Here is a 13,501-nt window from a genome sequence, read left to right on the forward strand (position 1 = left end):
CAGCAGCTCTAACTGGAATAAATAATGGTATGTACATAAAAATGAATTTACTTACTTAAAGCAATTGATTTTTGGACTCCAGTTAGGCAATTTCGTGATGTTACCAATTTTTCAGTCACAAAGTGGAAATGCCCTAAGGCAGCTGTCCCCAACCTTTTTTGCGCCACGGACCGGTTTATGCCCGACAATATTTTCACGGACCGGTCTTTAAGGTGTCGTGGATAAATACAACAAAATAAAACTAGTACCGGTACTGAAAAAAAGAAGATTTATTCATAACACATGTGAAAAGACCCAGGAAAAAAAGTTAGCGATAAAAACGATAACAAAATAACGCTGAAAACCGATAAAAACCCTGAAAACCATACATTTCACACCTGAGCCTCAACTCTCGCGGCCCGGTACCAAACGACTCACGGACCGGTACCGGTCCGAGGCCCGGGGGTTGGGGACCGCTGCCCTAAGGCATAACCTGTTTTATCATCTATTTACTAAATAACCATCATGTTGAATTAACTTAGGCTTGAAATTAGAAACTGAGATCATAGGTCATTAGGGAAGTTTACGTTTAGATATTTATACATTTTTGGTTATTTTTCAGCCCTAGGTATTGCTCCCTATTGACTGTCAGAGAATGCAGATTTTATGCTGTATTTTATATAATCTAAGGAACCAATAAGTTATCAGGATTTGGACCACTTGGTTAAACAAAGAGCTCCATACACTCTTGACCGATATGACAGAAAATTCAAAAGTTAAAGGTTGAAACCACAATTTATTTATATATTAGATGGTACAAGTAGACAAAATAAAGGAGTATAATGAATTCAACATACTGTACACAACCTCAGCTTACGGTGTGTTTACAGGCTTGGATGCTATTCTGATCGTAGGATTTAAAACCCATGGATGACATATGGTCAATTTGAACCTCATCAGTGGTGGAAATCCATGTGCTCTATTTTCCTGCCAGCCATTGGAACCATACTGAATCCCCCTCCATCATCATCCCACTATCTTCCAACCCCTTGACACCGCTTCCCCTGAACCCAGCAGATTACAGATATCATTATAATGGATGTCCTGGCAGGCCAGCTGCGGTCACATTTAATTTGCCATGGCCTGATATCTACACGAGATAATCAGCATTTACACCTGAGAGTGAAGACAGAAATATACGCCACAATGTGTATGCGGTAAAGACATCGAGGTAGAGACAGAAGAATGACCAAGACACTGCGAGAAAAGTGGGAGAAAGTAAAAGTAAAAGAAAGACGTAAGGTAAGGGAATAGGAAGGTATATGTATTCAGCACACATGCTAAACAACAAAAGATTAAGTGAAGCACACTTGTAAGATTTGCATTTTAATAAGAATAATCTACTTTGGACTTAAAATGACTTGAGAGCAAAACCTAAATCTTTGTCAACATTCTTCAACACAGACCTTACATCTTAGCTTGGAGAGGGGTGCCTCTCCATCATACTTTGGTTTGCTTTGTGAGGTCAGCCCTGTTCAATTACATGCAGATAAAGAGTGGTGTTGTTCTTTCTAAGTGAAGGTTATAGGGTACTCTTCTTGGAGCAGATGAGTGGGATCTTCATTGATTCCACTGTTATGCTTGTGAGTATGTTTAGAAACTCTTTCCTTCTGCCGCAGTTGCAGGATTATGCATTTCCTGCTCTACAAATCCTTTCACTCCCACCAGACATTGAGGACACCGATTTGTGTATGAAAGAAAGTTATCAGACGCGAAAAAAAAAACAAACAAACTGTGGAATTCTTGTATAAAGCTGCCAGAACAGGTACACATTATATATGTTTAGCACCTACAGAATGAGCTTTCACATCTATAACAGATCAATTTCCCCTGAGTCGGGGAGTAATGACCTATTTCTTTTGAAGGGCTCCCAATACATATTTCAGTGGTGAACTACCAAGCTCACAGGCAGACGCATTGCTGTTGTGAAGGTTTTGCAATATAAGGTAAAGAATAATATGTCACAGAATTTCTGAAAGCCTTTGTTCTACCACTATCTCAAACAGAAGTATCTATCTATCTATCTATCTATCTATCTATCTATCTATCTATCTATCTATCTATCTATCTATCTATCTATCTATCTATCTATCTGTCAACTCAGGGTGCGTATTTACTGCTAAAAAACACCTTAGAAAGGTAATATATGCGGTCTTCAACATAAAGTATGTGTCCTTCACATACAACACCCTGGAGTGATTGTTAAGAACTTTGCTTTGAATAAATAAAGGAAGAACAAAATCCAACAATGCATAAAGGGAGAGAAAGGTGACCCCGCTGGCTTAAGCATCTCAACAATGTGGTACCAGACATTCAGTAAGACTGCATCAAAACAACAGCTCCCATCTGTTAAGTTTGCAATCTAATGACAAACACAGGCTGACTCGATCAGGATAATGAGGGGTAATTTAAGGACCTCGCTTATGAAATGAATATGGTGATAAATAAGAATGTAGCTATTCTTTCAGGATAAAAGAAATCGGAAGTTCCTCTTCTCTCTCTAAAACTTTTACATCGTAAAACTGAGTTTACATTTACATTTTATAGTCCTGCTGTAGAATATGCACATCAGCCAGTAATGAATGTGTGCAGATTGCATATCATATATGCAAGCACAATATTACTAATTATATGTCGGTTTGTTTTTACTAAAGATACCTACTGATAGAACTCCTTTTCTGCAGCAATTAAGCTCTCAGCTGTTGATCTATAGGAGCTGGAATTTGTCCTTTAGCAATACCTGGGCATGCAGGAATCACTCGCCATAGGATTTATCATGTTTTTACTTATATCTCCAATCCTTGTAGTTATTTTTACAGCTCAAAACCATGATATTCAAAAATTGAACCTGAAAACCCTGATTCTAGCTATATATGCACTATGGTGTTGATCTGTTATGCTAACCCTTCGCCTTACACTGCTCACATCTTGGATCAACCAGCTGCTTTATCTGAATGTCACTGTAGCCTGCAAGAAAAGGAGCAGAGCAGGGTTGACTTATAAGGCTGACAACGGCTCCATTCATGCGTCTAATTTAAGAGCGGCTTCTGCTCTGTCTAATTAACAATTTACTAGGCCATCAGTCAGCCTCCCCATTGTGGTATAATCAGCGTCACTGACGTTCAAGCAGCCTCATCGCACCCTTTCGCATCTGCAATAGGATTAGCGCATCCATGCAACTTTCATCAGTACACAAACAGAAAAGTGGGCACTGTGTGTTCCAAAGATGCAGCGAGAACAACTGTGACACCACAGAATGAAAGATGACACTGCAGCAGAGTGAGATGGGCATTGTGTTCAACAAATTAGGCAGCTCAGTTTGTGCATACTAGGACCTTCATCCATATAATCTTCAGGAAAAAAGAGTTCCCATCAGTATGTATCACTGCTGGGTCAACACAACTGAATATTGTGTGCAAATTTCACTTGTCATTTTATAAAGTGTTGTGTAAAGTAAAAGTGGAAGGTGTGATCTGCTCTGTTATGCGTAGGCACCTTGAAAGGATTATAATACGGTGTCAAAGTGGATTTCTATTTTTTGTAAAAAGATGTAACTAAATCCCTTCATAAAGACTCCACCTGCGTCAACACCATATACACGCATAACATTAATTCATTTGGCCCTCCTTCTTCCCCCACACCATCTTCAAGACAAGGGCCAACACTTTAATTTATTTTTTGTTATGTGAAAAAAAAGACTTGTAGGGAGTGGGGGTTAAAAACTGCAGCATTTCTCCTGCTGGTTCTCTCTCCAAATATTCTGACAGTACAATAATAACCCACAGAGAGGATTAAGAACTGGTAATCTGGGGGAATAGTGTATTTCATTTCAACTGCTTTTTTTATATTTTTGCCCATTAGCTTCCTCTGTATAAACAAATAGAATTTTGCTCATTTATCCACTTAGTTTCTCTGTCTTTCTGATTAGAAGTGAAAGGCTGTGAGACTGGGATAACCTAGAGCGGATGGTTCCAAGGATATCTTAGGCCAGCATGCCCGTGTGCGCATCAGTGGGAGTCTGAATGTGTGTGTGCATGTACTGTATAAACAAATGCAGATCTACTTGAAGGGCGCGACCAATTAAAAGAAGCCCCTCAAGGAGCACGCTCATCAGGATGCAGTGAACATCGCAGATCCACTTTCAGATAGCCTGCTGGAATCTGTCACTGTAACTAAGGCATTAATACAACCGAGCTCCGTAGCATAAAACTTTGACATCTTTATCCTTTGACGTTGAGAAACTGTATGATAAAATTGATCTATTGTAACGTTTCACAAACTCAGATCTTATAGAAATTTATAATTGCATGGGAAATCTTGTTATTATTTTAATTCAAAAACTCTGCCAAAGATGTCATTACATCACCCAGCAGTGCGTTACATGAAGAGAACAACTCAATTTTAGTCATAATTAGAGAGATTAAAAGTCTTTTCAACATGATTTAAATACCTATTATTAAAAAGTTAACAGTATATTTTGCTAAGACATTTAAATATGCATCTGGCTGAAAAGGTGAATGTTGAAATTTCATTTACTTTGAATGAAACATCCGTTTGTGATGAAACTAAAGGTTGCAACCAAAATACATAGAACCATGAACCACTAAACGGGTGACACCAGTGTATTTAACCACAAACCCTGTGTGCAGTGGCAATCCCGAGGTCACTATGTGAAATAAGTGGCAAGAACACCTCCTGTTTACCTCCTTCAGTTGAGGTAAATCAGTGACTTCTTGCATGCATCATTATCATCATTATGGCAAAATCTCTGAGCTTTGTGAGATTATTTTGAAGGAGCTCAGATTTTGCCAGTTATGCTTAGTTTATGTAAAAATGTAGTTTGCTGTTGTTTTGGTTTACAAGCTTAAATTGTTTTATGTGTGTATTATATATGAGTGTAGAATTGTATATAGTTAAAATGTATGGATCATATAATGTTGAATTCTGAATATTGATTTGTAAATAATGGAATTTGAAATAAGGGTGTAGGAACAGGAAAAGTGTAAACTTCATCCTACTCCTTTTCGAGCATAAACAATTTGTAGACGTGGAGATATTCATGAAAACTTGATCAATCATCACTGTTCTGACTCCTGTTCTGACAGGTGAGGAATTCAAGGAAAAAAACCTTCAATGTTTCATGCCTACAGTGAGGGGGTAGTTGGCTCTTTTATGCTGTTGGGGGACATTCTATTACAGTGGTTTGAATTAACTTATCATCCCTGTCTATGGGTCATCCCAGTCACCACATCTCAACTGAAAGAACGAAAATGAGAGATTCTGAACCGGTGTATCATCAAAACATCAAAATAAGAATATTTAATAAATATAAATCTGAATATTTTAGAAATTACTGATCTAATGAGATTTTCCCATATTAACATCTCTAGGAGTAAAGAGTGAATAGTCTGTAAAATAGAACAAATATCTAGTGAGCAGCAGCTATCTTGACAAAAACACCATGTTGATGTGAGAGGTCAGAATGGCCAGACTGGTTCTAATTGATAGGAAAGTAACAATAACTCAAATAACCACTCATTACAACCAAGGTATACAGAAGAGCATCGCTGAATGCACAAGACTCTGAACTTTGGAACACACTGGGCTATAGCAGCAGAAGATCACACCAGGTACCACTCCTGTTAGCCAAGAAGAGGAATCTGAGACTTTTGACTGTATCTCTAAATTTGGTCAATAAAAGACGGGAAAAACACTGCCTTGATTTCTCCTGTGACATCTAGATCATTGAATCAGGATTTGGCATTAAGCACGGGTCCATCCTGTCATAGTGGTGGTGTCATGTTTTCCCATTTTGGGCATGAACATCATTTAAATGCCACAGCCTACCTGAGTATTGTTGCTTACCACGTCTGTCCTTTTATGACTACAGAGTACCCTTCTGGAGACCAGCAGGATAACACATCGTGTCACAAAGTTTAAATCATCTCAAACTAGTTTCTTAAACACGATAGTGAGTTAAATTAACTTAAATGGCCTTTAAAAACAACATCTCAATTCAATGAGCATCTTTGGAAAGTGGTGAAATAGGACATCTGTATCATGGAGCAGCTGACAAATCTGCACCAAATGGATGACGCTATCAATTCAATATCAACCAAAAATCTCTGGTGGCTGTTTCCACCACCTTGCTGAATCTACATCCTGCTTAAGTTGTTAAGAAAAAAAGGGGGTAGAACCCAATACTAGCAAAGTGGACCAGTAATGTAACCAGAGGGTGTATTGTGATTTTGCATATTTCTCATTTAATACCTCAAGAGAACAACAGTGTAGTTTGGTTTCATTGCTGACCATGAATGACTAATATGACAAAAACCAAACAAACCTGTAACTCTATAACTCACACGGATGTAAACAGCATTCAAAATAACATCCCTAATCATTTTTCTCTCACTTGCCACGCCATCCATACAGTACATTATGAAAGAAATCAAAAAAAACCCCCAAAAACATTTATTTCATTTTCTTAACTTCCTCTCCTTTCTCCAGACCTCCCCATAAACTAACTGAACACTACACCCACACACACATTATCTCTTCCAGCCCTCCCCCTGCGCTTGTATAAACATCCATACAAACACAAAGATGGATCAATTTCACATTCCCTTTCAGGGTGCGGAAGATGCCTTGCCTTATTGTCAGTTTATATCATGATGTTGGATTCCCCTAATGCTGAAATGCAAATCAGCTTTGTTTTTTTATTGTTTATTTGTTTTCTTTTATTAGCACCATTTTCTCATAGCTTAATGCATTCAGAACAATCATCTTGCCACCTCAGATGATGCATCTTGTGGCCTATTTTTGAAAATGGGGCAGAGCTTTTGGCAAGGCATTGCCAAAAAATAACAGAGTTAACTAATTGGGAAAAAAATGCCCTAAATGTGTAGTGGTTTCAAAGAGAAAGCGTTCAGTTCCACTATAATGGTTTTATCCATTCATTTGGGCTTCATTGGCTTTGCCTGGCAGTAGACAGGGAGCGACGGCACCCCCAAGCAACAGCTTTCCCACAGAGGCATTTGATCATATGCTGACTGGGTGAAAAAGAGTGTAAATTAAAGTCCCTCCTCATTGTGACACTTTAAACACAAGAAAAGGCAGGCCATATTTTCTCAGCCAAATCAGGAGCCTGAGAGATGGATACCAATTATAATTGCAGCAGAAACAAAAAAAAAAAAAATGAATAAAAATCAGACATAGGTGTGTGTCAGACGCGTGGTGCTAAATCATGCCAGCAGTTGGGTAATGAAAGGTTGCCTGTAGGGTCTGAGGGACCCAGAGCCATTCTGTGCCAATGAAGGGGTGTGCACTTGAATTTGCATCACCCTGTGACATATCAAAGAGAATGCACAAGCAGATGTGCCTCTTTGATTTTGCTACTTGTGAAAAGCAAAGTTATTCTGTATCCCCACAATAATCTGCAGCTTTCTTACCCTATTCCTGCAGTTTTAGCCAAGTCATGAACATGAGGAAGATGGAGTGTGTACAGCATGTTGCATAAGCACTGTGGCAGTGGTGTATGCATGTGACAGTGCTGGGGCAGTCTATGCACGGGTGGGGCAAAGTGGAAATTAAGATTTTCCACAATATCTTATTTGAACCAAGTGGATGTTACAGCCTCGGTGCTGCTGACCAAACAGCACATGTCATATCTGTGTTATACACTCTGCACTGCAGTAAACATGACTAGATCACTAAAAAAAACCAAACAAACAAAAAAAGCCAAAAAACCCCCCAAAAAACACAGGGTTACAGTCAGGTGCAGGAAGAGACACAATGACACGCCAGGTGCTGCATCCTCCTTCCTTTCCCACCCTCCCTCTAGCTCTCCGTGAGTGTCCTCACGCACACAAACACACACTCAAACAACTGACAAGAAATTAAATTCTTAACCATTTCTGGCGGAATTGAGAAAGCATTCTTGCCCTCATTAGAATAGCTCCAAGTCCAGTCATGAAAGCTACAAGGCCCAATTTCCCGTCACTTTGGCGGCACCCTGAGTGGGACGATGCCACCAAAACACCAATTATAAGCCAAGGAGCTGGGGAATGAAGCGGTATTACTGGGCCGCCAAGCGGACCATCTGCAGACTTCATCAAACGCTCAGCCCACAGCGTCCAGACGGGCAGAAGCGGATGCCCGGTTTAAGTTGCGATATCATGCAGAGCATATTGACCACTGCAAACAGTACACGGCCTCTCGCTCTCTCGTGCGCACTCTCACTGACATACGCATACAAAAAGGGAAAGCAAGACACGCACAAGATAAGATCCGAATTATGACTCAATTAAGAGCCACTGATTCAAGGTCGTTTACAGCCGACACTTCTGTTTCTAGTTTTTTTTTTCTTCCGTTCCAACAATAAAATTATATTTGATTGTATATAAAGGCTTTATTTTTCGATTTCTTTCGATTCTTTTTTTATTGTCATGCTGATAGCCATACCTTATTTTAATCAAACCTCGGGGGTGTTGAACGGAGTCAACTCCAATTAGGACACCTGATTTATCTTTCTGTCTGTCCTCCACAGAGCGGTGACACTGCACCGTTGTGGATTTTATCAGTGCGCAGTAACCCAGCGGGATCCTACTGTCTGATATATGTGAAAACTTTACAAAGGTGTCCAGCTGTCTGATGTGTACTCACCATCAATAATAACGGTCTTCATGATTCAGATGAAAGTGAAATCCAGAGGCTTTATAATTCCGAGAATGAATCCCACGTATACGGAGATAGATAGGAAATCCGCTAATTATTGCAATTTATGGGTTATTGCAAATCCAGTGCAAGACGGGAAACAGGCAGACTAAAGCACCCCTGCACCCTTCAAACTTTAGCCGTAGGTCTTCCCGAGTGGGGAGCCACGTCTCCAGCTGCACCCTGGCTCAGTCATGTGGACGAGAGATTCAAAAACAGTCAGCAATAAACATCCAATTTGGGATCAGTAGACTCGACGCACCAGTCGACACCTCCCCAAATATAGGACGCGCAAACAGCTCGGGAGAAGAGCTCAAAGTGTTAACGCAGAAGTGGAGAATCAACGGCACAGGCGAAAACCGAGTATTGAATCCATCTTTTGAAATCGCAGCAGATATCCAGTCTGATTACTTGCCCCTCTGTATTTCCCAAGTACACTGAAAAAAAGTGTGTGGTATGAGCACGGTTGTCGGTCGCACTGGTGCGCGCCAGTGTGCGTTTACCACGGAGAGGTGGAAAGGGAGGGCGGGGCGGCAAGGGGCGTTTGGCGGAAAGAGACAGAAAGAGGGAGAGAGCGAATTCGAAGATGAATGTTTTATGGGTCTGTATCACGCTGCAAAAAATATCCCTCCTAATTCTGAGTGCATGGGCTATTAATCATGGCAAATAAAAGAAAGACTAGATTTTATGTCCGAGGCTATTTATAGAAAATACTGAACACAAACAAAACTGAACTGAAAATAACAATAATAATCATAATTTTAGGTAACTGGTGTCATTCCTAGAATCAAAGAGTGAATCTGATACTTAATGACTTATTTGGAGAGACATTTCTTACAGTGCTAGGCTGTGCTCTAATGAATGTTTTATGTGCAGGGGTGGTGGGCTGGTGGTGGGTAGGAAGGTGACGTGAGGCGAATCTATTTGGATCGGACATGGCCAGGCACGCACATGCATACGAAAACACCCCCAAAAGACAGGCTGAGAGCCAGGCTTCCTGCAGGGACCCAAGCTTCCTCCTGGGGACTTCAGTTTGGCTGTCCTGACGTAGGTGTAGTTGTTAAAGCCGTGAGAAACAAAGATCTCAGTTCTACTTGGTTAACTGAACCGTTACAATAACATTTGTAATCCTGAGGCTCACCTGAGACCCTTAACTACTTCTGGAAATGTTTTCTTTTGTATATAGAAAAAGAACAATGAAAACAAAACTGTGCTAGGTGAAAATGTCTATTGAAAACACAATTAAAATATTTTTTCATGTCTTTATACTTTCAACGGAATCCATCATTATGAATTCCTTTTCAGTGTATCGGATGTGATAACCTTTATTTTTACGAAAGGATTAAACTACTTAACTACTGCACTGTTAACGCTGATTGGCTCGAAGACCAATTCACCTTGTCTTTGGCCTGCACCTTTGATGGGTTTTGCTGAAACCCTGGAGGATTGAAGAAGCAGCAGCGGGCTATTATCTATAGGTATCACACGCCCCCTACCGACAGACACAAAAATTGATTTTCAGCATCACAGAAAGAGAAAGAGAAAGAGAAGCCTCATCTCGAGATGATGTCTCCCACCTCGCCTTAGATACAGCAAGCAATCACACTGGCAATGTATTTGTAAGCACAGGCAGAGAAGCTGTTGAAATTAAAGTGGAAGGTACATTTCTTATATTTAGTTTTCAATAAGAAATTCTGGAATTAACGTTGATAAAATTACACATACCATTCTCAGATTTGTATTTGGAAAAGCAGTTTAACTGTTGATTCGCAGCACATACAGGCACAAGATTAACACATTGCATATTACAATACTGTACGTACATGGGGACATAAAAGATACAAGATTACCATGGGGAGCAGGTGAATGGAAACCGCAGCCAGGTGGGTGGTTTAGCTGAGTGTAATGGAGAATGCAGCAGGCTAATCCCAAGCTTACAACTACCACCAATAATGAATCACACTATCAGAATATGTCGGTGAGCCACTAGCCTGGTATTTGCTCACAGTGGAGACCGTCAGGGCCAGATGGCCAGTAGAGACAGTCCAAAGCCGCCTCAGCAACCCGCTGAGAACCAGGTCACCCTGCCAGAAAGGAAGTGCTGTCACCTTTCACAGTCGTCTCTGCCTCTCATGCTTTATCCTAATGCATCCATGTGGACAAACACATGTTTGTGGATAATCCTGCCATGCACTTCTACGTTATGCATTTTTGTGTCCTTGAGTGAATGGTAACAAAATGCTTTTCGTGTGCTGCTTTTTCATGTGCTGTTTTGGAAGCTTTTCACAGAAAAATAATACTAATCACGATGAGCAGACAAAAAGTTGCATTTCCCAGTATTAACAGCAACAGGAACTGCAAGAATGTTGAGTGTGTGTTAGGTCTTCGAACCAAAATATCATGAAACAGACATGAGTTGCATATGAAATGAGATCTTAATTAAGTCACAGCATTTAGTGTTGACATGGTCACAAGATATTTCCATAATATAACCCCAGTCAATTTTATTTCCAGTAAAAATATTATTTTGGTTCAGTTGTCATGACGTCTTCTCGTGCTACGAACTTACGGATGCTATGCAAGTGATTATTCTCACTTCCTCTGCTCATTATACAACATGCACGCTTACTACTGAGTCCTCTGCCAACCCTATTACAGTATATCACAATGATATGCACCAGCAAGTGAAAAGGATGCAGGTAAATTGTCGTGGGAGCTTTGAGGCTGGAGGCCTTGCACAACGAGTGACTGTAAATTAACTAAGGGTGGATCATTGCCATGCGAATAGAAAAAAAAGGAGATTGGGGATCTTTAATTCATGACAGTAATGAAATGAGTCAAGCTGTTGAGTCTCAAAGGCAGTGGATCCCTAGGCTGAGACTCTACTATTCTTTTCATCCCAAGTCTGACAGATCAAAAGGAGAACAGGGGCATAAATGACTTCCTTTGGTAATAGGAAAGTTAGTTGTGTTCCACTGCCACAGGAACTACAGCAGGGCCAGTGTTAATCACAGTATATGAATGACAGCTAAAGCATATTCCCTTTACACACTTTGGATTACAGAATGAACAGTTTGAAGATACTTTTGTTAAGTTATGTTTGAGTTTGAAAAAGGTCACGGAGGTTCCTTAGGGCACCCCATGGCTTATACATTCCCCTGCCTGATAACGCTTCCTTATGTTTTCCACACTTTCAACACTATGTAAATATTCTACAATAGTTATAAAGATGTAGGTGGTTACCTTCATGAGATATTCTTTGCCTTATCTGTGCATTGCTAGTCTAAATGTGAGCTGGATTAGTACATTTGTCACTTTAGGCAATAGGCTTTTTAAAAGTTTCCCAAACCAACAGCAGAGGTTAGGAAGGGTAAAAATGCTTGGATATACTAAAAAAGAAATAAAATGTGTAAAGAAAAGGAATGAAAATGTAAATCCTCCTCAGGGTGAGAATCCCTGCTGGCTGAGTTTCACAGTATGAGTCTGTGAAATATGATAGGTAAAGAAAATCCAAGGCAATTCTGCCTTTTTTAAATACCAGTTGTTGAATGAGAGTTATTTTAAGTGTCTCATAATCCTGAAATTGGTCATTGGTGTATTTCACATTAAAAATACACATTTTAACTTTGGAAAGTGGTATGTGAAAAATATTATATGAATAAGAAAGTTCTGGTTTTGTTCCTCTGAAAAATGATTGAATTGGTGTTATATAAAATTGAACCCTTGAATTACCTTATATACTGACTTTTTAAAAAAAAAAAATTACGTTGTGAAGAGATGATTTACTTGTACATCTTTCTTTCAAATACTATAGGAAATAGCAGCAGACTTTGTTTTATGTATTTAGAGAACTGGTGACCCACACCCGCTTTCACACCTTGGCTCATGTGATTAGGTAGAGGATCATCAGGGGGTCCTTTGTCCCTCTTTGGGGGGAAACTCCCACTGGGTTTAAATCTGAGACTCTCCACCTTTTGACCTTAGAACTGAAGAAGCTTCTCGGATGAGAGGTGAAACGTCTTCAAGCAACTCAAAGAAGTCCAGACGTTTTTCTTTCCAAGCTCCTTAGACTACGATGACCTGGATGACTGAGAACCTTCACGGACATATTTAGAGAACTCTATTTAGCAAATTAAAAACTAACCTAAAAAGTAGAAATAAAAGCAAGGTAGCTTGTGTGATGATAATATAAAAGAAATACAGACCCAATTCTCATATTTTATTCACTATAGAATGCAGAAAACCAATTGAATGTATACATTGAGACATTTTACTGTTTCATTAAATATATTAGCTCATTTTGACTTTGATGCCAATGAGACACATCTCACAAAAGTTGGGACAAGGCCATGTTTACCAATGTATAACTCCTCCTCTTCTTTTAACTTCACAGTCTGTAAGTGCTTACAAACTGTGGAGAACAGTTGTTGGGTTTTTGGGAGAGGAATGTTCCCATTCTTCTCAGCTAAAGGATTCTAGCTGGTCACTTTTGTCTTCTTTGTTGTATTTTGGTTTCATCATGTACCAAATGTTTTCATTTGGTGAAAAGTCTGGTCAGTTCAGTACCTGAAAATTTCTATTATGTAGTCATGCTGTTGTAATAGATGCAGTATGCCATTTAGCATCCAGATGATGTCTTCCCTGAAAAGACATCATCTGGATGGGAGCATATGTTGCGCTATATACTTTTCAGGAATGATGGTGCCCTTCCAGATGGTTGCAGGCCACAGGCACTTATGCACCCCCGTAC

The 13,501-nt window shown here is 39.7% G+C and overlaps 1 protein-coding gene across 1 annotated transcript in view; it reads right to left on the bottom strand.

Moving 5' to 3' along the window:
* The window catches only part of rtn4r (reticulon 4 receptor), a 50,508-nt gene extending 41,254 nt beyond the window's left edge, over positions 1 to 9,254 (bottom strand). The window contains exon 1 of the mRNA XM_085426245.1: positions 8,701 to 9,254. Within this exon, the coding sequence (XP_085282371.1) occupies positions 8,701 to 8,722 (22 nt within the window). The 5' untranslated portion in view covers positions 8,723 to 9,254. The remainder of the gene's footprint in view (positions 1 to 8,700) is intronic.
* Between the last annotated feature and the right edge of the window lie 4,247 nt (positions 9,255 to 13,501).

Source organism: Rhamphochromis longiceps, linkage group LG12 (genome assembly GCF_057381845.1).
Source record: "Rhamphochromis longiceps isolate RC_006_pf linkage group LG12, R_longiceps_female_GT1.1, whole genome shotgun sequence".
NCBI classification, from domain to species: domain Eukaryota; kingdom Metazoa; phylum Chordata; class Actinopteri; order Cichliformes; family Cichlidae; genus Rhamphochromis; species Rhamphochromis longiceps.